The sequence below is a fragment of the Betta splendens genome, chromosome 12, assembly GCF_900634795.4.
Source record: "Betta splendens chromosome 12, fBetSpl5.4, whole genome shotgun sequence".
Lineage (NCBI taxonomy): Eukaryota > Metazoa > Chordata > Actinopteri > Anabantiformes > Osphronemidae > Betta > Betta splendens.
In genome coordinates this window covers 10,196,169-10,222,334 of record NC_040892.2, presented here as the reverse complement: position 1 = coordinate 10,222,334, position 26,166 = coordinate 10,196,169, and the positions used below count along the sequence as shown (strand labels likewise).

At 43.9% G+C, this 26,166-nt stretch overlaps 6 protein-coding genes across 11 annotated transcripts; all 6 read right to left on the bottom strand.

The window, feature by feature from the left end:
- Nucleotides 1-148: 148 nt before the first annotated feature.
- Nucleotides 149-3,501, bottom strand: enoph1 (enolase-phosphatase 1). The gene is made up of 6 exons (XM_029169546.3): nucleotides 3,136-3,501; nucleotides 2,716-2,817; nucleotides 2,118-2,320; nucleotides 1,581-1,713; nucleotides 1,164-1,287; nucleotides 149-1,029 (listed from the first exon to the last, which is right to left on the bottom strand). Exons 1-6 carry the CDS (start codon nucleotides 3,217-3,219, stop codon nucleotides 890-892), a joined length of 786 nt encoding a protein of 261 aa, XP_029025379.1. The 5' UTR covers nucleotides 3,220-3,501; the 3' UTR covers nucleotides 149-889.
- Nucleotides 3,502-3,938: 437 nt separating this feature from the next.
- Nucleotides 3,939-6,375, bottom strand: LOC114867143 (transmembrane protein 150C-like). 4 transcript variants are annotated; one of them, XM_029169555.3, is made up of 9 exons: nucleotides 6,136-6,375; nucleotides 5,957-6,001; nucleotides 5,756-5,843; nucleotides 5,576-5,629; nucleotides 5,469-5,504; nucleotides 5,330-5,397; nucleotides 5,057-5,184; nucleotides 4,796-4,973; nucleotides 3,939-4,623 (listed from the first exon to the last, which is right to left on the bottom strand). In XM_029169555.3, the coding sequence occupies exons 3-9, from the start codon at nucleotides 5,827-5,829 to the stop codon at nucleotides 4,415-4,417; spliced, it is 747 nt and encodes a 248-aa protein (XP_029025388.1). In that variant the 5' UTR covers nucleotides 5,830-5,843; nucleotides 5,957-6,001; nucleotides 6,136-6,375; the 3' UTR covers nucleotides 3,939-4,414. The 4 variants fall into 4 exon arrangements, with proteins under 4 accessions (XP_029025388.1, XP_055369117.1, XP_029025387.1 ...); XM_055513142.1 differs by lacking the exon at nucleotides 5,957-6,001 and having other exon boundaries at nucleotides 5,732-5,843; XM_029169554.3 differs by lacking the exon at nucleotides 5,957-6,001.
- A 149-nt stretch (nucleotides 6,376-6,524) lies between these two features.
- Nucleotides 6,525-9,303, bottom strand: LOC114867140 (transmembrane protein 150C-like). Of its 2 annotated transcripts, none has more exons than XM_029169548.3 (8): nucleotides 9,073-9,303; nucleotides 8,382-8,471; nucleotides 8,087-8,140; nucleotides 7,974-8,009; nucleotides 7,815-7,882; nucleotides 7,342-7,466; nucleotides 7,090-7,267; nucleotides 6,525-6,885 (listed from the first exon to the last, which is right to left on the bottom strand). In XM_029169548.3, the coding sequence occupies exons 2-8, from the start codon at nucleotides 8,456-8,458 to the stop codon at nucleotides 6,677-6,679; spliced, it is 747 nt and encodes a 248-aa protein (XP_029025381.1). In that variant the 5' UTR covers nucleotides 8,459-8,471; nucleotides 9,073-9,303; the 3' UTR covers nucleotides 6,525-6,676. The 2 variants fall into 2 exon arrangements, with proteins under 2 accessions (XP_029025381.1, XP_029025382.1); XM_029169549.3 differs by lacking the exon at nucleotides 9,073-9,303 and adding an exon at nucleotides 8,735-8,803.
- A 1,766-nt stretch (nucleotides 9,304-11,069) lies between these two features.
- Nucleotides 11,070-12,849, bottom strand: LOC114867144 (transmembrane protein 150C-like). 2 transcript variants are annotated; one of them, XM_029169556.3, is made up of 6 exons: nucleotides 12,644-12,848; nucleotides 12,389-12,433; nucleotides 12,231-12,298; nucleotides 12,002-12,129; nucleotides 11,743-11,920; nucleotides 11,070-11,560 (listed from the first exon to the last, which is right to left on the bottom strand). In XM_029169556.3, exons 1-6 carry the CDS (start codon nucleotides 12,745-12,747, stop codon nucleotides 11,340-11,342), a joined length of 744 nt encoding a protein of 247 aa, XP_029025389.1. In that variant the 5' UTR covers nucleotides 12,748-12,848; the 3' UTR covers nucleotides 11,070-11,339. The 2 variants fall into 2 exon arrangements, with proteins under 2 accessions (XP_029025389.1, XP_029025390.1); XM_029169557.3 differs by lacking the exon at nucleotides 12,389-12,433 and having other exon boundaries at nucleotides 12,644-12,849.
- Nucleotides 12,850-17,430: 4,581 nt separating this feature from the next.
- On the bottom strand, nucleotides 17,431-19,733 carry LOC129604965 (uncharacterized). The gene is made up of 4 exons (XM_055513671.1): nucleotides 19,600-19,733; nucleotides 19,385-19,447; nucleotides 18,322-18,759; nucleotides 17,431-18,201 (listed from the first exon to the last, which is right to left on the bottom strand). The coding sequence occupies exons 1-4, from the start codon at nucleotides 19,731-19,733 to the stop codon at nucleotides 18,066-18,068; spliced, it is 771 nt and encodes a 256-aa protein (XP_055369646.1). The 3' UTR covers nucleotides 17,431-18,065.
- A 1,728-nt stretch (nucleotides 19,734-21,461) lies between these two features.
- LOC114867142 (transmembrane protein 150C-like) lies at nucleotides 21,462-24,436 on the bottom strand. Its single transcript, XM_029169551.3, has 6 exons — nucleotides 24,203-24,436; nucleotides 22,830-22,874; nucleotides 22,672-22,739; nucleotides 22,438-22,565; nucleotides 22,179-22,356; nucleotides 21,462-21,945 (listed from the first exon to the last, which is right to left on the bottom strand). Exons 1-6 carry the CDS (start codon nucleotides 24,304-24,306, stop codon nucleotides 21,701-21,703), a joined length of 768 nt encoding a protein of 255 aa, XP_029025384.1. The 5' UTR covers nucleotides 24,307-24,436; the 3' UTR covers nucleotides 21,462-21,700.
- Nucleotides 24,437-26,166: the final 1,730 nt, after the last annotated feature.

Genomic DNA, 26,166 nt, shown 5'->3' with positions numbered 1-26,166 from the left:
GGAAGTTAATAAACAAGAAAAAGAATTTTGGGTGATTTGTGAGACTTTACCCTTGAACAGATAAAAACACACAGTAAAATCATGTTAAATCATATTAATCATGCAGCGAGACACGTTTTAGTCACAGACTGAGGAGGCAGAAAGGGAGTCACGTGAAACAAGGCATTTTATTGGAAGTCTTTTTCCTGAATTACGCCAAATAGTTTCACCAGAAATCATCAGTTTGGCAAGTCTGAGTTAACTTTCCAACACCCACATTACACATGTGAACATCTAGGATGGCACATTTAAATAGACACCGATCACCCACGACGGTATTCATTAAGACACTGGATGAACATTTTAAATGACAACTCACCTCTGCTGAGTGCATCTACTTTCTAAAATATTACAGTTCAGTTACTGGGTAAAACGTCATACAGCTGCACATACGTCTCTACTGTAGGTGGAGAGGGCGTGACATGAGTGGAAAATGTGCACGAAACAATGACAACTCACACACACATACACACAACATATAGTTGGAAAGTGGGTTAATATTGAAGGATTGGCATTTAAGTGCAGTTCATCTAAAAAGGTAGAAAAGTAAATGAACCTCATGTCATGTGCAGCACCATTTATCTACAGCTTCTTTGTTCCCAACCAACAGTCCTAAGACAGTGATGATCCATTTGAGCTCTTAATACGCTCCACACACGCCAACAGCCTCCTGAAGGAACTGGAAAGGCTGTGACTTTATCCTCTGTACTGGTGGCTACCTATGTCCCAGCAGCCTCTCCTACACCTGCTGAACTGTGACCGTGGACCAAACTAAACGTGCGGGAAAAAGAAAAAGAAGGAAAAGCTGATTATGAAGTCAGAGAAGTTCTCTCTGTTGCTTCATGTGCCGTTAAGCTCGTCCCGTCGGTTCCAGTTGGCTAAAGGATGTAATGAGGTTATAGTGGGCTCGCTCCTCATCCGTCAGCTCCATGTTCCCAGGTCGGACCACCACGACCACGTTCACCCCGGCTTCTTCAGCTGCTTTAGCCTCTGTGAGGACAAAGTGAGTGTATATCAGGAAACACATCTTGGTAAACAGTTCAAGGTGAACTATTTGACATCAGTGCTAATACTGCAGTAACCTTCAGTAAGTAACTACAAAAACATTGTTTCTGAACATTCACCTCGAGTGACGTCCGTCAAGAATGTGATTCCCTCAGGCTGACATCCAATCCTCTCTGCGATTCTCTCGTAGCTTTTAGCATCTACTTTAGCCCCTATAGTGGTGTCAAAGTGACCATCAAAAAGCTGGAAAGACCCACAACAAACACCTTATTACACAAAGCATGAAGAACAATAATAGCATCAAGTTAAAGTAAACTTTAGTCACCAGACAGCACAACCAGAAAGATCGGTGAACAAATATGCGTGAGTGTTATGCAACCAATATTTAACATTTTTATTGTACTTTTCCCTCAGGCACAAATAAACATGTTTTCACCTGTTGAAAAAGTCGAAGGCTGAACCCAATGATGTTAAACTACGATCTGTCTGTGTGTTTCTCCTGAAATGTCAGAATGATCAGAAGTGGTGATGCGTACCTCTAAAACATCTCCTTCGACTGAATATCCAAACAGAAGCTTCTGCGCCTCCACACTTCCAGAAGAGTAAATGTAGACTTTGAGTCCCTGTTCTCTCCACCTTTTAATGGATGGAACTACATCCTGGTAGATTCTGTTTGCAACAAGACCAACATCATGATTTAATTATCATTTGATTCACATTTCAGAGCTTTAGTTCTTGCTGACCTGCAATATATACATACAATTCAGTTTCAGTGATAAATGGGAAAAGAGGGAAACCCTGTACATTTTCTTTTCCAGACTTTCTGTCCACATCAACACAACAGGAAACTACTGACCACATCATTAGAACTAAATCATTGTTATTATTCTAAGTAGCAAATGCACTAAAGATGCTGACAGATAATGTCAAACGGTCATGACTCGGCTGTTTGTCTGACAGGTTGACAAGGTGATTGATATTTGCTATGTCTCTACGAATGCTACCAAGCTAATAACAACAGCTACAACTGTGCCAATGTAAACAAAGTGAAGGAAAACGATCATTGTACTTACTCGCCTTTGATTCTCCCAGAAGCATACGCCGACCTCCACATGTGACCCTGCAGCTGTTTCAGCGCTGTGGACTTCCTGTCTGCTGCCATCTGCCACATCACATTATCCACCACTTCCCTAATGGCCTTCTCCTCATCCGTGTGCACCGTCTGGTCCACGGCGTGGACAGGACACGCCCGGTTCTGTTTCATATCTTCTTCAATCTGTCACAAGTCAGACTTTTTGTTAGAGCATCACAGATCAGGTGGATGCTGGGATGTTAAGTTAAAAGAGTATCATGTGTCCTGAGGCTTCTGTCCACTTATGTAAACAATAAAAACAGCAGAAGTATAACAATACAGTCCACTAGTCGGTGCATTTAACAGGCCATTATAATATAAACATAAGCACATTTTACAGCTGTTAATCCTATACACTGCAAGTGTTTTGTATCACTGTGATATGGAATAATGTGCCCATTTTTTCTTTCATCAGAACACCAGCAAAGGAGAGTAGCTTTACCCAAGGAGAAGCACATGACAAACTGTTTAGATGCAATACTGCAAGTGACAGAGTTCTGACAGTCGTCAGATGCTTAAACTCTGCATGACTCTATTACCTGTTTCTTTAGGAGATGAACATCCTGCTTGCACTCGTCCTCTTCCCAGTGAGAGGACAAGTAATCTTCAAGATGCTCCCTGACGTATGGAAATAAAATCTCCTAAAAGAGACCAGGTGGAATCAATAGTGACTCATGTTCAGCGTTAACTGTCGAAATCTATAAGCGGAGTTGATTTAACTTAGATCAACAAAATTAACAATAATTTTAATCATGTGTACATAATATAGAATATCATCAGTGCAATAAAATGTATAACAATAAATAAAGAGTTAAATTACAGAAAGATCTACAGTAAACACAGGTAGCTGATCCCTGGTGACAGATCAGTTACCATAGCCTCTGAAGCGGTAGCTACACGGCTAACAATGCTAATAAATCAGCATGCAGTTATCTTATTCTAAATGTAAAATAACTTACTTTTACGAACGTGATTGGCGTAGTCGTGCCTTCTATATCCAGCAGGAGTGCAGTGGTACCGGCAGGAACTGAAACTGTAGCCATTGTTAGGAGTTTAGGTGGAGCTAGCTTACGTTAGCTTGATTAGCAGCAGAAGCCCAGTGTTTAACCAGTCAGCGCTGGTCCTCACTCGCCAACTAAACCAGACTGGTGAGAAAGCAGAGCGGAGACGGTCGCAGCGAAAACAAGCGTATTCCCTGGCTGGTCACTAACCACAGACTAGTCTAACTAGTTGTCCTGGCCATCACTAACTGAAAGAGCAGCGACAGACACATGTTGGGAGGAGACGTTCGCCCTCCACGCCTCTGGGGGCGCTGCTCCTTTTTAAACACACAAACCTGCACATTCTTGTTACACCTGAACATTGACGGTTTTATCACAAACGTGAAAAAAAGATGTTTCGCGTTTGTTTGCAGTGCTGTGTAAAGTCATTAGGTTTGCTCCGCGAACAAATACAATCAGAAAACATCCCACGGCACCAAACTGGTCAATGAACAGCACACAATAAAGTTACACAGTTAGTTACACAAACAAAACAAATTAGGGCAAGACAATAAATATAGAATAATGCGATGCGTGTAAAAGGGCAACGTATTACTGTATTACTGCCACCAAAATATGTTTTACCTGTATCTCATAACAAGAAAAATATCTCGTAAAAAGTTTTTACTCTCGATATATATTTTTTGTAATTACATATTTTTCTCAGAATAACGACGTACGTTTTCTCTCCGTTGCAGTCCCCTAAATAATACATATACACATTTTCTTATTAGAACAAGACTTTATTGATGACATGGACCCAAGTTGTGGTCCCTTCATACAGCATACGCAACAGTTCTCAGCTGAGTAAAGTCAGGGGTAAAACAGATACAGTTTGTTCACAATATATTCATATATGAAGGGAATACAAAAATGGCAAAAGGTGATAAAGAGGAAAAAAATAATAATTTCAATGACAAAATACAATACAAACAGCTGCAGTAGCCCATCAGTGACAGCAGCATTTCTCCACATAACCTTTGTGTAGCAGCAGTTACTGAAAATAAAAGTGCTTCATAGACGGATCTGATGCTGTGCAACATGCATTTATAACAATTGTGGAACACTTTTAAATGCAGTGATGTAACATACCTAAAGCAGTGATCACGTGACTGTGGATGAGGCTACCATCATAGCCTGCCATTAGACACATTTGCACCTGGATGTTCAGTTGGAACAATGAGTTCAGTTCATCCCCCTAGAGTTGGTTCGACTGTGACCTGGACATGTCAGTGACGGTTTCTGATGTGCTGATGGGAAACGAAGACATCTCTCTGCACATCACATGGAAGTGGTAGTGTTGGAAGTCGATGGCGAAAGTGCTGAGGAACATGAGGAAGAACATGACGAGCGACCACTGGCAGCGGGCCGCTGGCAGGGTGATGTCCTGAGACAACAGGAAGGGGTCTGGAGCAGGTGAGCTAAGGTCATGTGAGCTGATGAAGAAGACAGTTATTATGCCACAATTCCTGTTAGATGACTGTGTTCACAAAAAAGCTCTTTATGTCTGATTGCAAACAGGTGACACCGATGTGTGAAATGAGTGGCGTTAGTGTAGCAGCAATGGGTGAAAGGATACAGAGCATCAAGCAGACAGTGATGCATCCACACAACAGGAATCGAACCACTGCAACCTTCAGTCCCCTGTTCTGCAGGTTCACCCTCAGGGTCATGTAGGACTGCACCCAGCAGAACACGGTTCCCAGTCCGAACGTCAAAGACGTGCCAAAGTTGTGAATCCTCTCCTGATTGAATAGCTAAACACAAAGAACCTACTATAAGTTGGCAGTGCAAAGCATCTACAGAACAAAAGTAACATAAACCTTCAGGTGAGTGTTACCTGGAAGTTTCCAACTAGTGTCATCCCAAAGCAGCCGACGGAGAAAGCTGCCAGACTGATGACGTTCAAGAACGGCTTGTCTGTTAGGTGTTTCAGCTGAAAATATCTGAGAAGGGCAATAATAAACCCTGAGAAAGAGAAAGACCCAATGAAAGATGGAGGAAAATGAGCAACAGTCATTTATAGACATAATAAATGAATAATGAATGTATCATTATTACATCTGTGGGAGCTGACATTATGAACATATTATAAATGATGTGAGCATCTCACCCCCAAACGCTGCCAGGTTCATGACCTCACTGAAGATGCAGCTAGCTGGTGGAAAGTTTCCTGCAATACTGAACAGAGGAAAAGATGCTTGACCTCGTTGTTTGACATTAAACTTAGTAGCTACAGTTTAAACATGTACCTGACGACTGGGGGATATAAAGATCTGTTGGTTGTCCTGAAAACAATGATTTTGAATGTCAGTAGAGATAAAGACACAAATTTGGCGTCCAGTGACTTGACTCTTACCTGAATTGTGCAGTCAGAGGCGCGATCATCTCATCCTCAAGGGCTACAAAGTATCTGATAAGATACAAAAGAACACAAGGAAATGTAACACGAAAGACCATGAGCTGTAGTCATTGTAATAACAAAGTAAAGGGTGTCTGCGGAACATTCACACACATGCATGAGGTTCAATTAGCTTACACGATCCACAGTCCGGCAGCTGTGCACAGGGAGTAGGTGGGAGGCAGCAGAACCCACGGGCTGAAAGTCCACATTGCGTCTCGTCTGACTGTACAAGAACAAACCTTGGTTAGCTTTTAATGTGAAGGTGCTTCCCACAGCATTTATACATAATTCACTCTTCACACTGGTCAACAAATCATCTACAGCAGCTTTACAGACCGGTTCTGGTTCTGCATGACAGGTTCAGTAAGCTGTGAGAAGGTGCTGCTCGCGTTTTCACGGGGAGCGGTCAACAACGACAACGACAACAACAAGAACAACACCACAATATTTGCACATGGTCCTGATGATGCAGAACAGCTTAATACTGGTGCTCTTTGTTTGGAAACAAAACCTACCAGTCGGCTCTGACACGGGTCCAACGTTTAAAATGACCTCCAGCGGACAAAAGTCAGTCTATTCACTTAAAACCCCTAAACTACTTCAAAAGGCAGCCGGTGCCGTTCCACTGCCTGCAGCAGTTTCCAGTCAGAAGCGACATCATAGCAGGAAATTGCCACTTCCGGCTGAGGAGTCTGCCCTTCAAAATAAAGGCACAGGTGAGGCTAAGGATAAAGGGATGGCGCAGATCAAACAAGGCTCCTTTAAAGTCTCGTTTTAAGCTCCGCCCGGATTAAATCCTGCAGATTTACGCTATTTATTGACTGATACATTGTTATAAGCAAGTAGTTCACAATAAAAATAATCTGCAGTTAGTTATTACATATAAAGTAATGACACGCACATCCTGAGGGTAAAAAAGAAACATTTATTATGTTTCAAAATGAGTGCAAAAGTAATTTTCTAAATGAAAATATAACATTCATGCAACATGCATAACTAAATATACCTAAAAGCATATTTATACAGTGCAACTAAATGTGATTGAGGGCAGCCTCCCTACAGTTGGTTTGGCAGATGACCGGCGTCCTCAGCAAGGCTTTCTGATGTGCTGATAGGACGCCCATGTTTCTCAGTGAACATCACGTCGAAGTGACAGTGTCGAAACTCGACAGCAAAAGTGCCGAGGAAGGTGAGGAGGAGCATGGCTGAGGCCCACTGGCATCGAGCTGCGTGCATGTGCAGCCGCTGGGACAAGAGGGAGAAGTCTGCAGCTTCTGAGTTAAGGTAGAGACGTGCACATGAACGATGACAGCAGATACAACCAGAACTGGTAACATAGTTTCTAGTTTCACACTAAGTCAAACTCATCAGGTTTTTTTTATCTCCATCAACTTTAGATGTTATGGATGGTGCTATTATCATCTGGTGTGTGGCTGCCATACTCTCTGAAGCTGGTGGTTTAAGGATACAGATGACTGTGCAGACAGTGATGGATCCAGACAAGAGGAAACGAACGATGGCAGCCATTTTCCCCTCGTTCATTAGGTTCACCTTCAGAGTGATGTAGGACTGCACCCAGCAGTAAAGAATTGCCAGTCCAAACATCATCAAGGAGCCAAAATTGTGAACCGTCTTCTGAGTCATTAACTAAAAGCGTAATAGACAACATCGGGTCAAATGCTGTTCAGTACTAGTGTCTGCTGATGTTACATGAGTGTTACCTGGAAGTTTCCAACCAGCGTCAACCCCAAGCACGAAGCGGTGAAAGCCACCAGGCTGACGACGTTCAGCCACGCTTTAGTGGTGTGTCTCAGCTGTAAGAACCGCAGGACGGCAACGAAGGACCCTGGAACAGAGCGGCCGGTTGTTTGAAGACTCCAAAGCACCGTAGGCGTGAGCTTTTTTTATGGTGCTTAGAAAAACAGTCTGTTGTACACTACTAGGAAGGTAACCAACCAAAGGAACAACACCTGACGAGAGCATTCGCAACGATAACTAATTTTATAAAAAACACAGGAGACACTGGGACAACATGGAAACTGAAACTAAATAGAGGGTCATGTCCAAATCCAAACCAGTCTATCTGATCAGACGGGTCACATCAGTCCTGGAGAACTCATGTAAAATAAATAAAAGTAAATACCAGCGTTTGCATCTGTGGGAACTTTAAATGTTCATAATATGTAACGTTTACCCAGGAATGCTGCCAGGTTTGTGACCTCGCTGAAGATGCAGCTGCCTGGTGGAAAGTTTCCTGTGTTACTAAAAGAAGAAAAAAATGTTTAAGTTGAAGTTCCACGTTCAAAATATTAGTTGTAGGTTTAAGTGTTAAAAGGAAATTTATGAACTGTACCTGATGTATGGAGCATAAAATGATCCATTTCTTCTCCTGATAACAAACAACACTAGGATCATTTCAGAAATACACAAACCATTAAAGTTTCAGAATATTGATTTGAATCTCACCTGTACTCTGAAGTCAGAGGTAGGATCTTGTCATTTTTAAGAGCCACAAAGTATCTGTTAAGACATAAAATAACAAGTATGAAACATGATGCATGATGATGAACTGAACGTCTCCTGTTACAGTATAGTAGTAAAGGATTTTCTTTGTGTCTGTTTTTAGCCATTTTGACTTGTTGCTACAACAGTGTAACTTTGCAGTGAGGAGGCTTTTGTCTACTTTGTTGTCTATTTTTTGTTCTTTGCAGCTGTTGTCAAGCGGTCCTTTACAGTAACTGTGCGGTAAATCATCGCTTACGCGATCCACAGTCCGGCAGCTGTGCAGATGGAGTAGACGGGAGGCAGCAGAACCCACGGGCTGCAGTTCAACGCCATGTCCCCTCTGGCTCTGCGGAACATCAACGCATTAATGTGATGATGATGATGATTTAAGTCGATACTTTGAAACGCACGTGAGGAGACGAGGTGGGGGAAATAAAGGGGGTCAGAGAACCAACGAGCTAAATGCTAAGCTAGCGGCGCTGGGAAGACCAGAGAACTAAGATACAAAAAGACGTTTAATAAAAAAAAGGTGCGTGAGTGTCACACGCGTGTCTTACGACCCTTAGAACAGTCTCTTTAGGTTGAAATACCGACGTAACGTCAGCAAACCTCAGTAACAGTGACACTTCCCGTCAGTCAGTTTCTTCTTGTCTCCAGTAATGAACATTAACACCTTAACGGAGAATCTATAATCCTGAGGACGTAGAATGAGCCTGTACCTAATAAAGTGGCCAGTGAAAGTAATAACAAGAACAAACACACGGCTCAATAGTAATAAAAGTACAAAGGAAACATGAATCAGGAAACAGCGAAAGCAGGGGAGAGGAAACTTTAAAGCTTATATAACAAAGCAATAGAATTTAAAAAATATATATAACAAAGAAAACGAAAAATCTTATTAGGCACAAACGAAGGAAATTTGTACAATAATAAGTGGATAAACCTACTTTGTTGATGTCTAGGACCAAAACCGAACAGGCTGCAGTGACTGAAAGCTGAACTCTTCTTATATAACAACACCAGCCCCAGTCAGGTCAGGATGTAATTACCTTGAAATCAATATAACTAAATGTAGAGCCTTATAAATAACACTATACAGAGCTGAAAATATGATCACATAATATAAACAGAAGAAACACACTGTAACGGGGCTATTATGTTTACATGTTTGTGTTCTTTTACCCAGCAGAGGGCGCAACCCCCTGTACGTACACTGAAGTAATGTAACTGAGGCTAAGAGTCCAGTGATCCACGCCCAGGGGCGTTGCCAGAGGGGGGCAGTCACAGACGAGACAAGACATTGTAGCATTTTCACATTCCCAAAGTAGGCCACAAGAAAGAGGTAGAAGCTTGAGTTTATTGTGTTGAAAATGAAGTGCAACAGTCATTTCCACACTAAAGCATTGTTTTAATTGATTAACTGAGCTGATATTTTGTGTTATTAAATCAAATCAGTTTTAATTTTAATAATTAGTTTTAATAGATCCAGAGCAACATTCATATGCGAATGAAGCAGTGATGACATGTCAGGACATTAAAGCTGCTGTAACAGACACCGTAGGGATGAATTCTGCCTTTGTGAGGGGCCCTGTAACATGATACTGCCACCACCATGTCCACCACGTCACAAGCAGAGTCTGGTGGTGAGGAAACCTGTCAGTCATTTAGTGTTGTTTAAATACAACACATCAATCACTGTGTTTTACTGTGTCGAGCAGGTCTCAGTGAAAGGATACAGAAAGTCAGGCAGACAGTGATGGCTATAGACAAGAGGACTCGGAGAAGACCGACCATCTTTCCCTCTTTCAGTAGCAGTAGAGCAATCCAGCGAAAAACATCATATATGAATCGTTGTTGGCCAGATCTCCATTCACTGCAAACTAAAACCCAGAGAGTTAATCCTGTGGAACACACTTTACAGCTGAGACCAACATACATTTTTGTATGTTGTACCGGCGTTTCCGGTGATTAACATTCCAAAAAAGAAAAAAAAGAAAACCACCACTCTGTTTCACACTTATGTTCAGGCACTGAACCTCTGCTCTGGATTTCAGTTGACGGTATCTGAGGAAGATGACGGCGAATGCAGCTGGCCAGTGCAAAATGAAATTTCAACACTAATATATATCTGCAGGACAAAGTTTTCATATAATCATGTTACGCCGGTGCAGGGTTTTAAGCTGTGAGTTTCCCAAGCAAACCTGGGTTTGCTGCTTGTGATGAAAGCATCCGAAGGTTTATTGTTTTAATAACATGTAGATAACCTAGACAAGGTTTTTGGTACCTCCAGTTGTCAAAGGAAAAACAGCCTCTGGTGTTTACAATCGTCTGAATGTCTCTGCATAAAATGCCTTTGTCCAGTAAAAATCAACCCACCCCGATTGGGAATGCTCAAAATCCTATCAAAGAAGGATGTCCCTGGAAAAGCTGTGTGACCCTAATAATTGCAAGGCGGCCGTGAAACCCACATTAAACATACAGTAGTCTGAATCAGGGCAAAACCCACAGCCCATTGTTGAGTTAAAGCATTGTGAATCAGGCCATGATCGGCCCTCCTGTAATATGAGAAGAGCGTGTGAACCATGCAGCCATAGGAGAAGAAAACCACATGCTCCAGCTGTGGATAGTTTGTCTGCAAAGACCACTCTACTGTTATTTGGACATCCTGCTTCCCTTGAAACCACTGATAAATGGCCCCTCGTGTCCATTGTGCAAACAAACTGGCATATAAATGGTTAAATTAGTAAAACTAATTTAATATTCTATACTCAATATGAGAACTAATTCTAGTTAACATATTTATGCAGTGAAAGGTGCAAAAAACCTAGGAAAACGGAAAACAGCTTAATATTATTGTGGCCACGAACACAATGAAAGGAAATTATTAACATAATTATTATTAAGGTCATGTATTTACAAATTTACAAAGTAGGCCACAAGTAGATGTTTTGAAGCTTGAGTTTATTGTGTGTAAAATGTAGTGCAACAATCATTTCCACACTAAGGCATTGTTAGAAGTAATTAACTGAGCTGATACTGTGTTATTAAATGAAATCCATTTGAATTTCTTATACATGTAGATGGAGAGCAACATTCACAAGCGTATGAAGCAGTGACGACATGTCAGGACATTCATGCTGCTGTAACTGTATCCAGCATGTTCACAACAAAAGGGATTTGTGTCACAATTCAATTTTTGTCCATTTGTTCATTTTTAATGATCTTGAAGTGGGACCTTTTCAGACACGGTAGCGATGAATTCTTCCTTTGTGAGGAGATCTCCAGAGTTCTCTGTGCACTCGATGCTGAAGCGATAGTGTCTAAATTCAATGGCAAAGGTGCTGAAGAAGACAAGGTATAGCATGATTACGGCCCACTGGAATCGAGGTGTAAGGTAGTCGTATTCGTAGGAGTAATGGAACATCAGGTAGATATCTGCATCAGGTGAGTTAAGGCTGAGACATGAAAGAAACTGTATTCTTCACTTCTTTTGTAGTAACTGTAACTGGCTGAATTACGAAGCAGCCCCGTATCATGATGCTTATTTAGTGTTGTTTAAATACAGCACATCAATCAATGTGTTTTACTGTGTTGAGTAGGTCTCAGTGAAAGGATACAGAAAGTCAGGCAGACAGTGATGGCTGTAGACAAGAGGACTCGGAGAAGACCGACCATCTTTCCCTCTTTCTTCAAGTTAACCTTCAGGGTCATGATTGTCTGCATCCAGCAGTAGAGCAATCCAGCGAAAAACGTCATATATGAACCGTTGTTGGGCAGAATTTCATCCACTGCAAACTAAATCCCAGAGGGTTAATCCTGTGGAACACACTTTATAGCTGAGACCAACATACATTTTAAAACAGTGAAGCGATGTACCGGGATGTTTCCAGTGATTAACATTCCAAGGAAGGAAAAAGAGAAAACCACCACTCCGCTCATGTTCAGGCAATGAACATCTGCTCTGTATTTCAGTTGACAGTATCTGAGGAAGACGACGGCGAACACTGAAACAGAACAGAGACGTTTCTTTTACATTTAGTTCCTGATGAAGAAGAATCTCTCCCACAGGACACATCTACACTGTTTGGTGAATCATTCTTCTTACACAGAAAAGCGGACACGTTCATGACAGCGCTGAAGATGCAGCTGGATGGTGCAAACATGGCTGCGTCCCTGAGGAGAAAAACAAGAAACACTCACTGTTACACTTGGCAAGTAAAAAAGTTAAACTTTCACTATTTAGTGGGAATAACAAGTACGTACGCAAGGAATGGAGGAAAGCTCAACCCAGGGGGACGCAAATAGCATCTGTCGACACAGAAGTAAGTTGACAGCCCGTCACAGGATACAGCAAATATTATTCATAACGGTTCTAATCATCTTCCATTGATTATGGTCAACAGTCACACCTACAAACAGGCCCCGTAGTCAGAACATCACTGTAGAAAAAGCTCCCTCATCTAATTTCCAGACTTGCACTAAGTCTCACCGCATCTACAGACGGAAAACTGAACTTACACCAGCCAGAATCCAGCAGCTGTGAACCCAGAGCTGAAGAGAGGCAGCAGAGCCCACGGGCTGAGGTTGCACATTGTGTCTACGCGATCCCACGGGTGAAGCATGGTGTTGGTTTGGATGATCGACCACGAGACTGTGTAGGATCGAAAGTTGTGTAAAGTGTTCTTCTCTTTGGGGCGGTTCAAGTGTGTGCATGCAAAGCAACTTCTGGAGAACCAAGACTTGTGATTTACTGAAAACGTCCCCACTATTTTACCTTTCAAAATAATAAACCTGACCAACTGTCAAACTATATATATAACATACACTACATGTACATATTGCACATTTATGTGGAACATGACTGGAATCTTGTTCAACCGTTGTTGTTGTGTGCAGCAAAATCCTCAAAACGAGGATAAATATATACCTTGACTTTTCCTGAGACCTTTAGTTTGAAACTACTCTGCTTGACAAAATTACACAACAGATGACTTTAGCATGACTCATCTCTTACAGGAAGATCACAGGAAGCTTGAGGGTTCTGCGCAGTAACCTTTGTCCTAGAAACAGCAAGGATACTGCGGGGAACCCTAAAGCTTCCTGGCCTCTGGTAGAGGACCTGAGCTTGGAAAGCGGATGAGACCACCCGTGGAGGGTGAGAAGTGAGTTTATATGTACATGTGAAAAGTAAATAACACTTAAACTGATTACTGAACTGGTAGAAAAAAACATATCTGCAATAATCCGGTACAGAGTCTCAAAAATCAAAGAAGCTCTTGATATTGTAAATAAATAATATTTATTGAAAATATTGCATGTAGTCAAAAGCTTGTTTTCTTTTGTTAGCATGAGGTTGACCACTCAGCCACCAGCGCTCGCCACAGATGGAATGAAAGTCAAGTATAGGTCTCCTTCCATGCTCCTTCTGAGGTCTAAGTAAGCAGCGGACAAATAAAAACGACTGGTAGCGTTTTCTAAGCATGCACACGTTACACTGGATTGTTCTGCTTTGCACCAACACGTGTGTGTAGTCAGCGAAATGACAACTGGCTTAAAGTCTAAACGATCACCTGCTTTATATGATGCTTATTATGTTCATGTGCTGCAATATACATGCAGACAATGATGCATTTAAATTTCAAAATATAGTGCGCTCCAACATTGGATTAAAGGGTGTCTGATTTGATCTGGCATTGCACTAATGTGAGGATAAACAAGCTAACATTTCCTTAGTGATTGCATAATTGTGCAACTGTGGGCGTAAAAACATGCTGAACTTGCAATAACAGCTACAACTAGAAAAAGTAATTTCCTGAGAAATTACGTGGGAACGCTGATTAAGCTACCAACGTCAAAAAGTTGACTACATCCAAAAGTTGACTATGGCAAAACGATGAAAACGATGAAAACGAGAAAACGTTGACAAAAGATTAAAATGATGACAAAAGATGGTCAATAAAAAGATGATGATTAAAAAGATGACCAAGGTCATACTAAGACAAGTTTAAAAATATGACAATGACTCGAAAGTTGACCAAGGTAAAAGATGTCAAAGATTAAAAAGTTGACCAAGGTGCATTGTTCACAATCATAAATAAGCTGACTATCTTTTTGATTTGAAGAAAGTATTTGTAAATAATTACCTAACTGTGTAATAGTTTAATAACTAGTAAAAATTCACCAGTCAGAAACAAAAATCTGTGGGGGTAATAGCCTAACTGTCCTAAATTAGTCTTTAAATAATCATAATTAACCATTCAAAGGCAAAAACAGTGCAGTTAAAGCTAATAAATAAATAATAAATACACAATCCAATAGTGTTTTTGACTAATCAGTAATAAGCATGGAACTGCTCTGTACACTAAGCATCAGCAGTTTGACCTGTCAGTCAAATCTGCTGCCGCACCATTGCCATGGAGACGAAAGGCAGGAAAATTAGGCTCACTCTGTTCTATGAAAGGAGACTTTCACCCTTGATAAATAGGCCTATTCCAGCAAAACCATGATAGTTATTACAAAAATATCTTCATTTTATGAATCCCAAAGCTTCCCTGAACATGTGGAGTTAATTTTATGTGACGAAAGCTTGTAGCCACAGTCGCAATTTCAAAATATGTCTCCTCCTGTTTTTTTCTCCAGACGTCTGCCAAAAATTATCATTAGAGTCTATGGGAGAATTTCAGGATCTCTCTGCGCTTTGAGGTCGATAGCGACTAAAGTATAGATCTGAGGGTAAAGCCAGACACATCATTAGAAAGAAGTACAGTATGACTATGATTTAGAGAAATAATTACGTTGATAGAGTAAAAATTGTGGCTGTAGTGACGAGTTAAAGACAGAAGTTCTGTCTTTAAAAAGCTCACCCTCGCACTGTAGCTGTGACATCACGCACTCTAGCTGACGCAATACACACTAATGGAAAAGCTCAAAATTTAACAAAAAACACACAATATTTAAATGCTCACAAGTTGAAAAGTATGGAAGATACGAGGATGCTGCTTTACACAGATAAAGTTGAAAGATGATAGACGCTTTTGATGTTGAAATGACGTTTCTACGCCAAAGTATGACGATGACAGACGCTGATGAAAAGAGCAAAGTTGACAAAAAGTTGAACAATGATTCCCATAGACGACCATTATAAAAAAACGACAAAAAAGCGCCTCGCGGAGCTCGGGAGCTCCTAGGGCTTATGTTTATATTGTGGACAGACCAGACATTTTGCAGCAAAATGTCCACTAAAAGATCAGGAATTCTCAGAAATCCTGTGACCGAATTATGTTTGGAAGTGCCTCCGCCCGCTCGTTACCTACGGTCAAGCTCTCATCTGGTGCTCGCTCTATTCAGCAGGCATTCCTCATAGATTCTGGAGCTGACGCAAGCCTGATGGACGCTAGGCTAGTGGAGAAGATGGGCATGACTACCTCCCCACTCGCGGCTCCGGTAGAGACGGTAGCACTGGATGGTCGCAAGCTTTGGAGATTGACCCTCCACACAGAGGCCGTCACCATGGAATTTGCGGACGGCCATACGGAGCGCATCCATTTCCTGGTGGTAGAGGGACGCTACCTGGCTCCGAAGGCACAATCCCAGGCTGAACTGGAGAAGCGGCGAGGTAAGGTTCATGTTATATCTGAGGCAGGGGACCCACCGGCCGGAGCGGAGCAGGAGAAGGTAGACCTGACAGGGGTTCCGGTGTGCTATCATGATCTTGCCTCTGTGTTCAGCAAGACCAAGGCCATGTCCCTACCACCGCATAGAAGCTATGCCCCCTAAGGGGAGATTATTCCAGCTCGCCCCGGCAGAGAGGCAGGCGATGAAGGAATACCTGGACTCTGCTCTGACAACAGGTATCATCCGGCCTTCTTCGTCCCCAGCGGGAGAAGGGTTTTTCTTTGTAGGGAAGCTAGATGGCACCCTCCGACCATGCATTGATTACCGCGACATCACCATTCGGGACTCGTACCCTCTCCCTCTCCTCTCGTCCGCCTTTGAGTTGTTCAGTGGTTCAAGTGGTTCACTAAGTTGGACCTGCGGAACGCATACCACCTGGTCCGGATCCGCGAAGGGGATGAGTGGAAGCAGCGTTCTACTTTCCAAATGGCCACTATGAGTACCATTTGGCCTCACCAACGCCCCCGCCGTCTTCCAAGCCTTCGTCAACAAGGTTTTGGGCCCGATGATCAACCGGTTTGTGTTCGTCTATCTGGACAACATCTTGATCTTTTCTAGCATAGAAGAGGAACACAAAACCCATGTCCGCCAGGTTCTAAAGAGGCTGCTGGAACACCGTCTCTTTGTTAAGGCAGAGAAATGCGACTTCCATGTTGACACCGTGTCATTTCTTGGTTTTATTGTGGCCAAAACCAGGGCGGTGGAAGATGTGTCGGAAGGACGTTCAACGTTTCCTGGGCTTCGCCAATTTCTATCGTCGCTTTATCAGGAGATTCAGCAGTATCGCAGCGCCCCTGCCCCAATTAACCTCTCTTAAGACTCCCTTTCAGTGGTCATCCGAGACACAATCAGCATTCCAGCACCTTAAACGGAGCTTCACCATCGCACCCGTGCTTCGCATGCCGGACCCCGCAGGCCAATTCGTGGTTGAAGTGGATGCTTGGACTCGGGGGTTGGTGCGGTACTGTCACAGCGCGACCCAGCTGAAGGTAGGCTTCACCCGTGTGCATTCATGTCCCATAAGCTATCTTCAGCTGAGCTGAGCCAAGAGACTGAACTCCCGCTATGCCCACTGGGCGTTATTCTTCAGTCAATTTCATTTTCACCTCTCCTATCGCCCAGGATCCAAGAATACAAAGCCGGATGCCCTTTCCCGTCTCCATGACAACCTGGACACCCCAGCAGAACCAGATCACATACTGCCAGCAGGATGCCTGGGGGGAGCAGTGACCTGGCCAGTGGAGCGACGCGTCCAGGAAGCCACCACTGGAATTTGTCACCAGGTTGCCACCGTCACAAGGTAACTCGGTAGTCATGACGGTAGTGGATCGGTATTCCAAATGTGCACACTTTAACAGAAGGCACAGGCAATGTTGGACCACGTCTTCTGTCTTCATGGTTTCCCCCAGGACATAGTGTCGGACCGCGGACCCCAGTTCGTGTCCCGGTTTTGGAGGGAGTTCTGCGCGCTCTTGGGTGCTGAGGTTAGTCTCTCCTCCGGACACCAACGGCAAACAGAAAGGGCCAACCAGCAGTTGGAGGTGGTACTACGGTTGCTGGCATCCAAAAACCCCTGGTCATGGTCCAAAAAGCTGGTGTGGGTGGAGTTCGCCCACAATACCTTGCCCTGCTCCTCCACGGGACAAACACACTTCCAGTGCGCGTATGGGTTCGAACCTCTTATGTTCCCATCGCTGGAGGGAGAAATCCACATTCCATTGGCCCATGCCCTGCTCCAGCGATGAAGGACGATGCTCCAGGCCCAGGCTCGGTACAAAAAGGCAGCGAATCGCAGGCGGTCCCCGGAGGCCACGTATGGGGTGGGCGACCATGTCTGGCTGTCAACCAAGGACCTGCGGCTCCAGGGGCTGTCGCATAAGTTGGCACCACGATTCATAGGCCCATACACCATTGCACAGGTCATTAATCCAGTTTCTGTAAGACTCTCCTTACCCAGGTCCATGAGAGTACACCCTACATTCCATGTCAGTCAGCTCAAGCCCCACCGTTCCTGTCCTCTGGTCCCACCAACTCAGCTTCCTCCGCCGCCCCGAGTCATGGATGGTCACCCGGTCTACACCGCAAGGGAACTCCTCGACTGCAGGTGCCGAGGGCGTGGGTTCCAGTACCTGGTAGACTAGGAAGGCTACGGGGCTGACGAAAGATCCTGGGTCCCGTCTTGGGACATCCTGGACCGCTCACTCATCCAGGATTTCTACCGGGCGCATCCAGAGGCACCTGCCCTCCTCCTAGAGGCCGACAGGAACTAGGGCATGAGCGACCCCTGGAGGGCCGACAGGAGCATGAGCGACCCCTGGAGGGCCGACAGGAGCATGAGCGACCCCTGGAGGGCCGACAGGAGCATGAGCGGCCTCTTCGTGGTCGACAGGAGCATGAGCGACCTCTTCGTGGTCGACAGGAGCATGAGCGACCTCTTCGTGGTCGACAGGAGCATGAGCGACCTCTTCGTGGTCGACAGGAGCATGAGCGACCTCTTCGTGGTCGACAGGAGCATGAGCGACCTCTTCGGGGGCCGACAGGAGCATGAGCGACCTCTTCGGGGGCCGACAGGAGCATGAGCGACCTCTTCGGGGGCCGACAGGGACTGGAGCAGGAGCGACCTCTTCGGGGGCCGACAGGGACTGGAGCAGGAGCGACCTCTTCGGGGGCCGACAGGGACTGGAGCAGGAGCGACCTCTTCGGGGGCCGACAGGGACTGGAGCAGGAGCGACCTCTTCGGGGGCCGACAGGGACTGGAGCAGGAGCGACCTCTTCGGGGGCCGACAGGGACTGGAGCAGGAGCGACCTCTTCGGGGGCCGACAGGGACTGGAGCAGGAGCGACCTGTTCGGGGAGGCCGACAGGGACTGGAGCAGGAGCGACCTCTTCGGGGAGGCCGACAGGGACTGCAGCAGGAGCGACCTCTTCGGGGAGGCCGACAGGGACTGAGGCCTGGCTTGGCTGGCGTGAGGTGCACACTGGCTGGCCTAAAGCTGGAGCCCGAGCGTGACGTGGCTGAGCTGGAGCCCGAGCGTGACGTGGCTGAGCTGGGGCCAAGACAGGACTGGCTGAGACGCAGGAACCGATGCCGGCTGAGACGCAGGAACCGATGCCGGCTGAGACGCAGGAACCGATGCCGGCTGAGACGCAGGAACCGATGCCGGCTGAGACGCAGGAACCGATGCCGGCTGAGACGCAGGAACCGATGCCGGCTGAGACGCAGGAACCGATGCCGGCTGAGACGCAGGAACCGATGCCGGCTGAGACGCAGGAACCGATGCAGCCTGTAATGTAGAGGCTAATGCAGACTGTGACGCAAAGAAATGATGCAGTCTGAGGTGCAGGAACTGATGCAGGCTCTGACTGCGGCTCAGTGAATCCCAGGGCCTCACGCAGTGCAGGTTGCCTGATGGCAAGCGCAGTTGCTTCACGGAAGAGGTTGTCTTTGATGTCTGGGTCGGATGTTGCCTCTGCAGAGTTTAAATAGTGGGTGAACAAGAACAAGACTGGAGGTGCACATAGGGAACGGATCCTCTGGAAGATGCTGTCCGGGATGAGCGGCGACAGGAAGGTGAGCATGACTTACCTAAACGGCGACAGGAACGTGAGCATGACCAGACTGAACGGCGACAGGCACGGGAGCTGGAGCCTGAGTGGCAACAGGAACGGGAGCTTGTGGCAATGAGATGACAGCGGGATCAGTTGGAGAGAGGCCGGCGGGTGCCGCGCACAGAGCGCATACCAGATCCCTCCGTACTGACTTGAGCCCCTTGAAAAGCGCCTGTACTCCGGTGTAATCACGCCACCAGAACTCCTCCTCCAGGATAGCGATCACCGTCTTGACAGTACGGAGCCGACCTCTCCGCGTACTGCTTGGCGAGCTCCACGAAGCACCAGCAGAGGTCCCCCGGCAAGCCCGGGCAGGAAAACGCCATTGCTTTCACTTTCGTTATTAACGTGTTCACAAAACAAAAAAATCACTGACCTTAAGCAGGAAAAACAGGGCGCCGGCTGGGTCCAAGTTTGGCCAGCTTGTTCTGTCACGAACTGGCAATGGAGGAAGGACCCAAATGCACAGCGTTGGCTTGATTATGATAAAAAGATTTATTAGCCAGGTCAGACAGGCAGAGGTCATACTAGTGATGGGTAGATGAGGCGTCATGAAACGTTTCGACACATTGCAAAACTGTATTGATACTGTGCCGATACTGTGTCACTGAATACTGACACCTGCTGGACATTAAAACTCCCTACAGACAACCTAGTTGACAGACTCACTGATTTTGTGACTTAATATATACAATAATATACAGTAATTTAAGCCATTGTATGTTATATAGTATTTATTCATATCTTCATTTACATTTAAAATTTATATTTTTAGATACAGTCGATAAAGTGGACATGTATCATAACGTAAAAATCTAAGTGAACATGTTGTGAATGAAGATGCCTTTTTTTTTTTTTTTTAACAAATTTGGTCTCTCTGCCCACTGCAATGAGGAGATCTTGTCAAAGGTTATCTAGAAACAACACACTGCCATTTTAGTACACCATTTCCAAACAACAAGAAACAAATAATGCTGAATAACATGCCTGAAGTGGGTGCAGACAGATGCTGTTCTGACTGCAGTCTACTGACGGCCTCATTGCACTTGGAGGAACTGCGGAACCAGAGTGATTTAAATCTGGGGTCTAGAAGTGTTGCTGGGGTCACCACACTGTGAGGTGGTTTTGTTTAAATAGGAAAGTTCTGTCGAATAAATACGAAATTTAACCTGCATAAAACAATATAATTAGTAAAGAGTCACTTTGGAAATTAATCTAAATTCAAATAGATCAAGTGATTTTTTTTAAATTAATTAATTATTTTAATAATACACTTTCACTTTATTATAAAATTAAATCAAAAAAGAAATCTTATTTTCCGATATGAGATGAATTATAGATTAATTTGACGATGAACGGCAAACGCTCAAAGATTCCTTTCGGCAGATGCAGCCCGACACATGCGCTTCCTTATAAACACAGTCTGCCGCGTCAGACAGTGACTGATACACGAACTGAACTGGTCATACACGGTAAAGTGGCAATCAGGATCCGACAAGGAGCAGGCAGAGGCGAGGCCAAAAACAAAGATCAACTTACGGTACAGTCCTGTACCGTACAGGACTGTCACGGGTTAGGCAAAAGCAGGGTCGATGGCGAAGCAGGGTCAAAATACAAGGCACGAGTCTAGTAATGCTGGAATGCTGGTTAGTGATCAACGTAAACAATCTTGCAAGGTGCTATGGTGAGAGGTCATGCTTAAATACTAGGTGACTGATTACTAATGAGATGCAGGTGATGTTAACGAGGACCGGAAGTAAAGCTGGAACTGAAAACATGGGCACTGAACAGGAAGTGGTACAAAATAAAACCGGAAATGGGTGAGAAACATGAGCTGTGAAACTGGGTTTCAAGATGAATGTCAGGTGGGATCTGTGTGGGCTATTCGAGGCATTGATACGAGACAAAGCAAAACAAAACAACTCAAACCAAAACAAAAAACAGTTCCTTTTTAGTTGAAGCAGAAAATTTAAGTTTCCAAACATTCGTGTTTTAAAATAAACTATTAATAATATCATGGTATTTACACATTCACAAAGTAGGCCACAATTAGATGTTTTGAAGCTTGAGTTTATTGTGTGTAAAATGTAGTGCAACAATTATTTCCACACTAAAGCATTGTTAAAACAAATTAACTGAGCTGATACTGTGTTATTAAATGAAATCCATTTGACTTGCTTATAGATGGAGAGCAATATTCACATGCGGATGAAGCAGTGACAACATGTCAGGACATTCAAGCTGCTGTAACTGTATCCAGCATGTTCACAACAAAAGGGATTTGTGTCACAATTCAATTTTTGTCAGTTTGTTCATTTTTAAGGATCTGAAAGGAGACCTTTTCAGACACCGATGTGATGAATTCTTCCTTTGTGAGGAGATCTCCAGAATTCTCTGAGCAGTCGATGCTGAAGCGATAGTGTCTAAATTCAATGGCAAAGGTGCTGAAGAAGATGAGGTAGAGCATGATCACGGCCCACTGGAATTGAGTTGAAAGGTTGCCGTACACGTAGGAGTGATGGAATTTCAGGTAGATATCTGCAGCAGGTGAGTTAAGGCTGAGACATGAAAGAAACTGTATTCTTCACTTCTTTTGTAGTAACTGTAACTGGCTGAATTAAGAAGCAGCCCCGTATCATGATGCTTCCACCACCATATCCACCATGTCACAAGTCTGGTGGTGAGGACCTGTCAGTCATTTAGTGTTGTTTAAATACAGCACCTCAATCAATGTGTTTTACTGCGTCGAGTAGGTCTCAGTGAAAGGATACAGAAAGTCAGGCAGACAGTGATGGCTGTAGACAAGAGGACTTGGAGAAGAACGACCATCATTCCCTCTTTCTTCAAGTTACCCTTAAGGGTTATGTTTGTCTGCATCCAGCAGTAAACCAGTCCCGCGGAAAATGTGATATATGAACCAAAGGTAGCCAGACCTCCCTTCACTGCAAACTAAAACCCAGAGAGTTAATCCTGTGGAACACATTTTACAGCTGAGACCAATATACATTTTAAAACATTAAAGCGATGTACCGGGATGTTTCCGGTGATTAACATTCCAAGGAAGAAAAAAGAGAAAACCACCACTCCGCTTATGTTCAGGCACTGAACCTCTGCTCTTGATTTCAGTTGAAAGTATCTGAGGAAGACGACGGCGAACACTGAAACAGAACAGAGACATGACATTTCTTTTACATTTTGTTCCTGATGATGAAGAATCTCTCCCACAGGACACATCTACACTGTTTGGTGAATCATTCTTCTTACACAGAAAAGCGGACACGTTCATGACAGCGCTGAAGATGCAGCTGGATGGTGCAAACATGGCTGCGTCCCTGAGGAGAAAAACAAGAAACACTCAGTGTTACACTTGGCAAGTAAAAAAGGTAAGCTTTCACTGTTTAGTGGGAATAACAAGTACGTACCCCATGTCGGGAGGAAAGCTCAACCAAGAGGGACCAAAAAAGTACCTGTCGACATAGAAGTAAGTTGACAGCCCGTCACAGGATACAGCAAATATTATTCATAACGGTTCTAATCATCTTCCATAGATTATGGTCAACAGTCACACCTACAAACAGGCTCCGTAGTTAGAACAACACTGTAGAAGAATATGGGGTGCTGAATGTAAAAGGAGCGCCTATAACTAGTTTTCTCACATTTAACTAAATGACACAACATGTTTTCTCACATTTAGTTAAATGTGCAAAAGTCTAAATGCAAATGTTAAATATAAATGTAAATGTTAAATATAAATGTAAATGATAAATGTTTAATCTAAATGTTAAATGTAAATGTGAATTTAAATGTAAATGTGAATGTAAATGTAAATGTAAATGTAAATGTAAATGTAAATGTAAATGTAAATGTAAATGTAAATGTTAAATGATCACTGGGTGTAAAACTGAATATTTAAGTAGACTCCACCCCCTATTATCCTAGATCAGTGACGCAGACTCAAACACCTCAAACAGTTGGCATAGCTCCGCCCACATCTGACTCTAGATCGGTGGACGACAATACTGGAGAGAAACCTGAAGCCATCATGGCTCCGCCAGCTCCGACTCTGTCCCCTTAGCGGAGATTGAACGGGCTGTAACGGCAGGTGTGCGGGCTGAGGCTCCGCTTCAAAGCGCTGTTCTGTCGTAAACACCAATAATGGGAAGTTAAGTAGGTTTAAATAGAATATTTCTGTGGTGCCGGTGGAGAATTAGTTAGCTAACTTTACTAGCTAGGCGAAGTTACGTCCAGGCTAAAAACAAAAGTTTCCAGGTCAGATGTGGGCGGGGTTTGCGCGACCAGCGCTGTTTGAGGGTAGGGATGGAGTCTACTTGCCCATTCATGAATATTCAGTTTTACACTCGGCCAACATTTAACATTTAAATTAACATTTACATTTAACATTTACATTTAACATTTACATACAACATTTAACATTTATATTTAACATTTACATTTAACATTTAACATTTACATTTAACATTAACATTTAACATTTACATTCAACATTTACATTTACATTTACATTTAACATTTACATTTAACATTTACATTTAGACTTTTGCACATTTAACTAAATATGAGAAAACATGTTGTGTCATTTAGTTAAATGTGAGAAAACTAGTTATAGGTGCTCCTTTTACATTCGGCACCCCATACAGTCACTCACACCCACAAACAGGCTCCGTAGTCAGAACAACACTGTAGAAAAAGCTCCCTCATGTAATTTCCAGACTTTCACTAAAACTCACACCATCTAGAGACTGAAAGAACATGCGTGAAGGAAAACTGAACTTACACCAGCCAGAATCCAGCAGCTGTGAACCCAGAGCTGAAGAGAGGCAGCAGAGCCCACGGGCTGAGGTTGCACATTGTGTCTACGCGATCCCAAGGGTGAAGCATTGTGTTGGTTTGGATGATCGTCCACGAGACTGTGTAGGATCGAAAGTTTCGACGCTGTCTTAAGTGTAGAGTGTTCTGCTCCTTGGGGCGGTTCAAGTGTGTGCATGCAAAGCAACTTCTGGAGAATCAAGACTTATGTGATTTACTGAAAACGTTCCCACTATTTTATCTTTAAAAATAATAAACCTGACCAACTGTCAAACTATGTATAACATACACTACATGTACATACTGCACATTTAGGTGGAACCTGACTGGAATTTTGTTCAACTGGTGTTGTGTGCAGCAAAATCCTCAAAACGAGGATACAAATATATGTAGTAATTTTTTGAGACCTTTAGTTTGAAACTACTCTGCTTGACAAAATTACACAACAGACGACTTTAGCGTGACTCACCTCTAACAGGAAAAGCACGGTCTCTGCTGAGAAGTGTGCTCGTATTATCCCCGTTCACGGATGTGTGTTCGTATAGTCTCTCTGTTTTCTTTTTGCTGTCCTCTTTCTCCATTGTGGGACTAATAAAGGTGTCCTTATTCCTATTATAAATGCATTCAACTCTCTCTCTCTCTCTCTCGGAGTGAGGTGTGTGTGTGGGAGCTGGGCGATTGTCAGACTGACCGACGTTTTTTCAAACTTTTTGCGTGTACTTTGTCAATTTTTTTTCACAGTGATGTTTTTTGTAGTTTTATTCATCAGTGGGGTGTGTAAATAGATAGGGGGTTTAGTTTGTTGTTTCTTCCGCTGGTTGGGTTTCCCAGCGTCGGTATGCTGTTTAACGTGGAAGCACGGCCTGAAGATCGCCGCTGCCCCCCGTTTTCTGTGGACGAGTGCGCGGCTGCGGTGGCTGCGGTGGTCGGTCCGCTCAGCCTTAAATCCGCGGCGGGGATGAACGGAGCGGTGGTGATTTTCTGGACAGTGTGGACAAAGTACATAAAGTGGTCGAACACGGCATCGCCATCAACGGCGAATTCATTTCCGCCTCTCCTCTCACGCAGCCAGCTAAGAAAATAACCTTGTCCAACCCTTTATGAGTTATAACCTGCTACGGAAAGAACTGTCCAGATGTGACGCACCAATGTGGCCACATGGGAGTCAATGTGTGTATTTTCTGTTTTTGTAAGAGACAGATGTGACGTACAGGGGGAGGTTCCTAGTTATGGCCACAAGGGGGCAGCTCTCCATAGGTGAGACATTACGGTGCCGTCGGAGGTCGTTTTATTCAGACTGATAAACGCGAGCACAGGTGACGCAGCATTGTTGTCCGTCTCACCTTTGTGAAACCTGTTTTACAGGTCAGTTATGCCGAAAGCACGGTGAATGTAGTCCTCACTGGGTCCAAGGGGTTTTATAAACCATGGTTGTCATGACTATTGTGGTTTGGTATGCTAGCTTACAGCGAACATGCTAACGAATATAGCGTTAAATTCCCGAACAGCAAGCACAGCAAGCGTATGCTATCTTTCTCTTTAAAGTGTTTTTGAGTTCTGTTCCTGGTGTTCATGTTGTGTACGTGTCCATGTTTGTCATTTTGAGGGTTCAATAACAAACTTCATCTGTAAGCTAAGGTAACATGCAGGTCATGGCCATTCCAGTTGCTAGCTGCATGCTACGCATGACACGTGTTGGTGCATTATGTGTGTGAAGCAGTGCACGTGCTTAAAAACAGCAGAACACAAATACAATACATACAAAAGTATGTAACACGTATTCTAAGTGAATATAACTAAGTTTGTGCAAACCTTTTTACAGTTTACATTTAATCCGTTACTGGGACCAGCCAGACCTGAAACACAGACACGGAAAAATAGTTCTTGTCATCAAAAAGTTGCCATCAGGATGTAAACAACCGGAGCTGTGTC

Excerpts from the sequence above, each read along its gene's own strand:
- enoph1 (XM_029169546.3), bottom strand. The coding sequence starts at position 3,219 with ATGGCTACAGTTTCAGTTCCTGCCGGTACCACTGCACTCCTGCTGGAT. Across the intron at positions 2,818-3,135 it reads CGCCAATCACGTTCGTAAAA|GAGATTTTATTTCCATACGT; the intron begins GTAAGTTATTTT and ends GGTCTCTTTTAG. Across the intron at positions 1,030-1,163 it reads CTTGACGGACGTCACTCGAG|AGGCTAAAGCAGCTGAAGAA; the intron begins GTGAATGTTCAG and ends TTGTCCTCACAG.
- LOC114867143 (XM_029169555.3), bottom strand. The coding sequence starts at position 5,829 with ATGTGGACTTTCAGCCCGTGGGTTCTGCTGCCTCCCACCTACTCCCTG. Across the intron at positions 5,505-5,575 it reads CCTCTGACTGCACAATTCAG|GACAACCAACAGATCTTTAT; the intron begins GTAAGAGTCAAG and ends CATTGTTTTCAG. Across the intron at positions 4,974-5,056 it reads CACTAGTTGGAAACTTCCAG|CTATTCAATCAGGAGAGGAT; the intron begins GTAACACTCACC and ends CTTTGTGTTTAG.
- LOC114867140 (XM_029169548.3), bottom strand. The coding sequence starts at position 8,458 with ATGGCGTTGAACTGCAGCCCGTGGGTTCTGCTGCCTCCCGTCTACTCC. Across the intron at positions 8,141-8,381 it reads GCTGCCGGACTGTGGATCGC|ATACTTTGTGGCTCTTAAAA; the intron begins GTAAGCGATGAT and ends ATGTCTTAACAG. Across the intron at positions 6,886-7,089 it reads CACTGTCTGCACAGTCATCT|ACTTCTCCCTCTTGTCCCAG; the intron begins GTATCCTTAAAC and ends CAGAAGCTGCAG.
- LOC114867144 (XM_029169556.3), bottom strand. The coding sequence starts at position 12,747 with ATGCTTCACCCGTGGGATCGCGTAGACACAATGTGCAACCTCAGCCCG. Across the intron at positions 12,299-12,388 it reads AGCTTTCCTCCATTCCTTGC|GGACGCAGCCATGTTTGCAC; the intron begins GTACGTACTTGT and ends TTTTCTCCTCAG. Across the intron at positions 11,561-11,742 it reads CACTGTCTGCCTGACTTTCT|ATATCTACCTGATGTTCCAT; the intron begins GTATCCTTTCAC and ends CACCTGATGCAG.
- LOC129604965 (XM_055513671.1), bottom strand. The coding sequence starts at position 19,733 with ATGGCGTTTTCCTGCCCGGGCTTGCCGGGGGACCTCTGCTGGTGCTTC. Across the intron at positions 19,448-19,599 it reads GGAGGAGGAGTTCTGGTGGC|GCTCCAGCTCCCGTGCCTGT; the intron begins GTGATTACACCG and ends GTTGCCACTCAG. Across the intron at positions 18,202-18,321 it reads TCCTGTCGGCCCCCGAAGAG|GTCGCTCATGCTCCTGTCGA; the intron begins GTCGCTCATGCT and ends GACCACGAAGAG.
- LOC114867142 (XM_029169551.3), bottom strand. The coding sequence starts at position 24,306 with ATGCTTCACCCTTGGGATCGCGTAGACACAATGTGCAACCTCAGCCCG. Across the intron at positions 22,740-22,829 it reads AGCTTTCCTCCCGACATGGG|GGACGCAGCCATGTTTGCAC; the intron begins GTACGTACTTGT and ends TTTTCTCCTCAG. Across the intron at positions 22,357-22,437 it reads TAATCACCGGAAACATCCCG|TTTGCAGTGAAGGGAGGTCT; the intron begins GTACATCGCTTT and ends TCTGGGTTTTAG.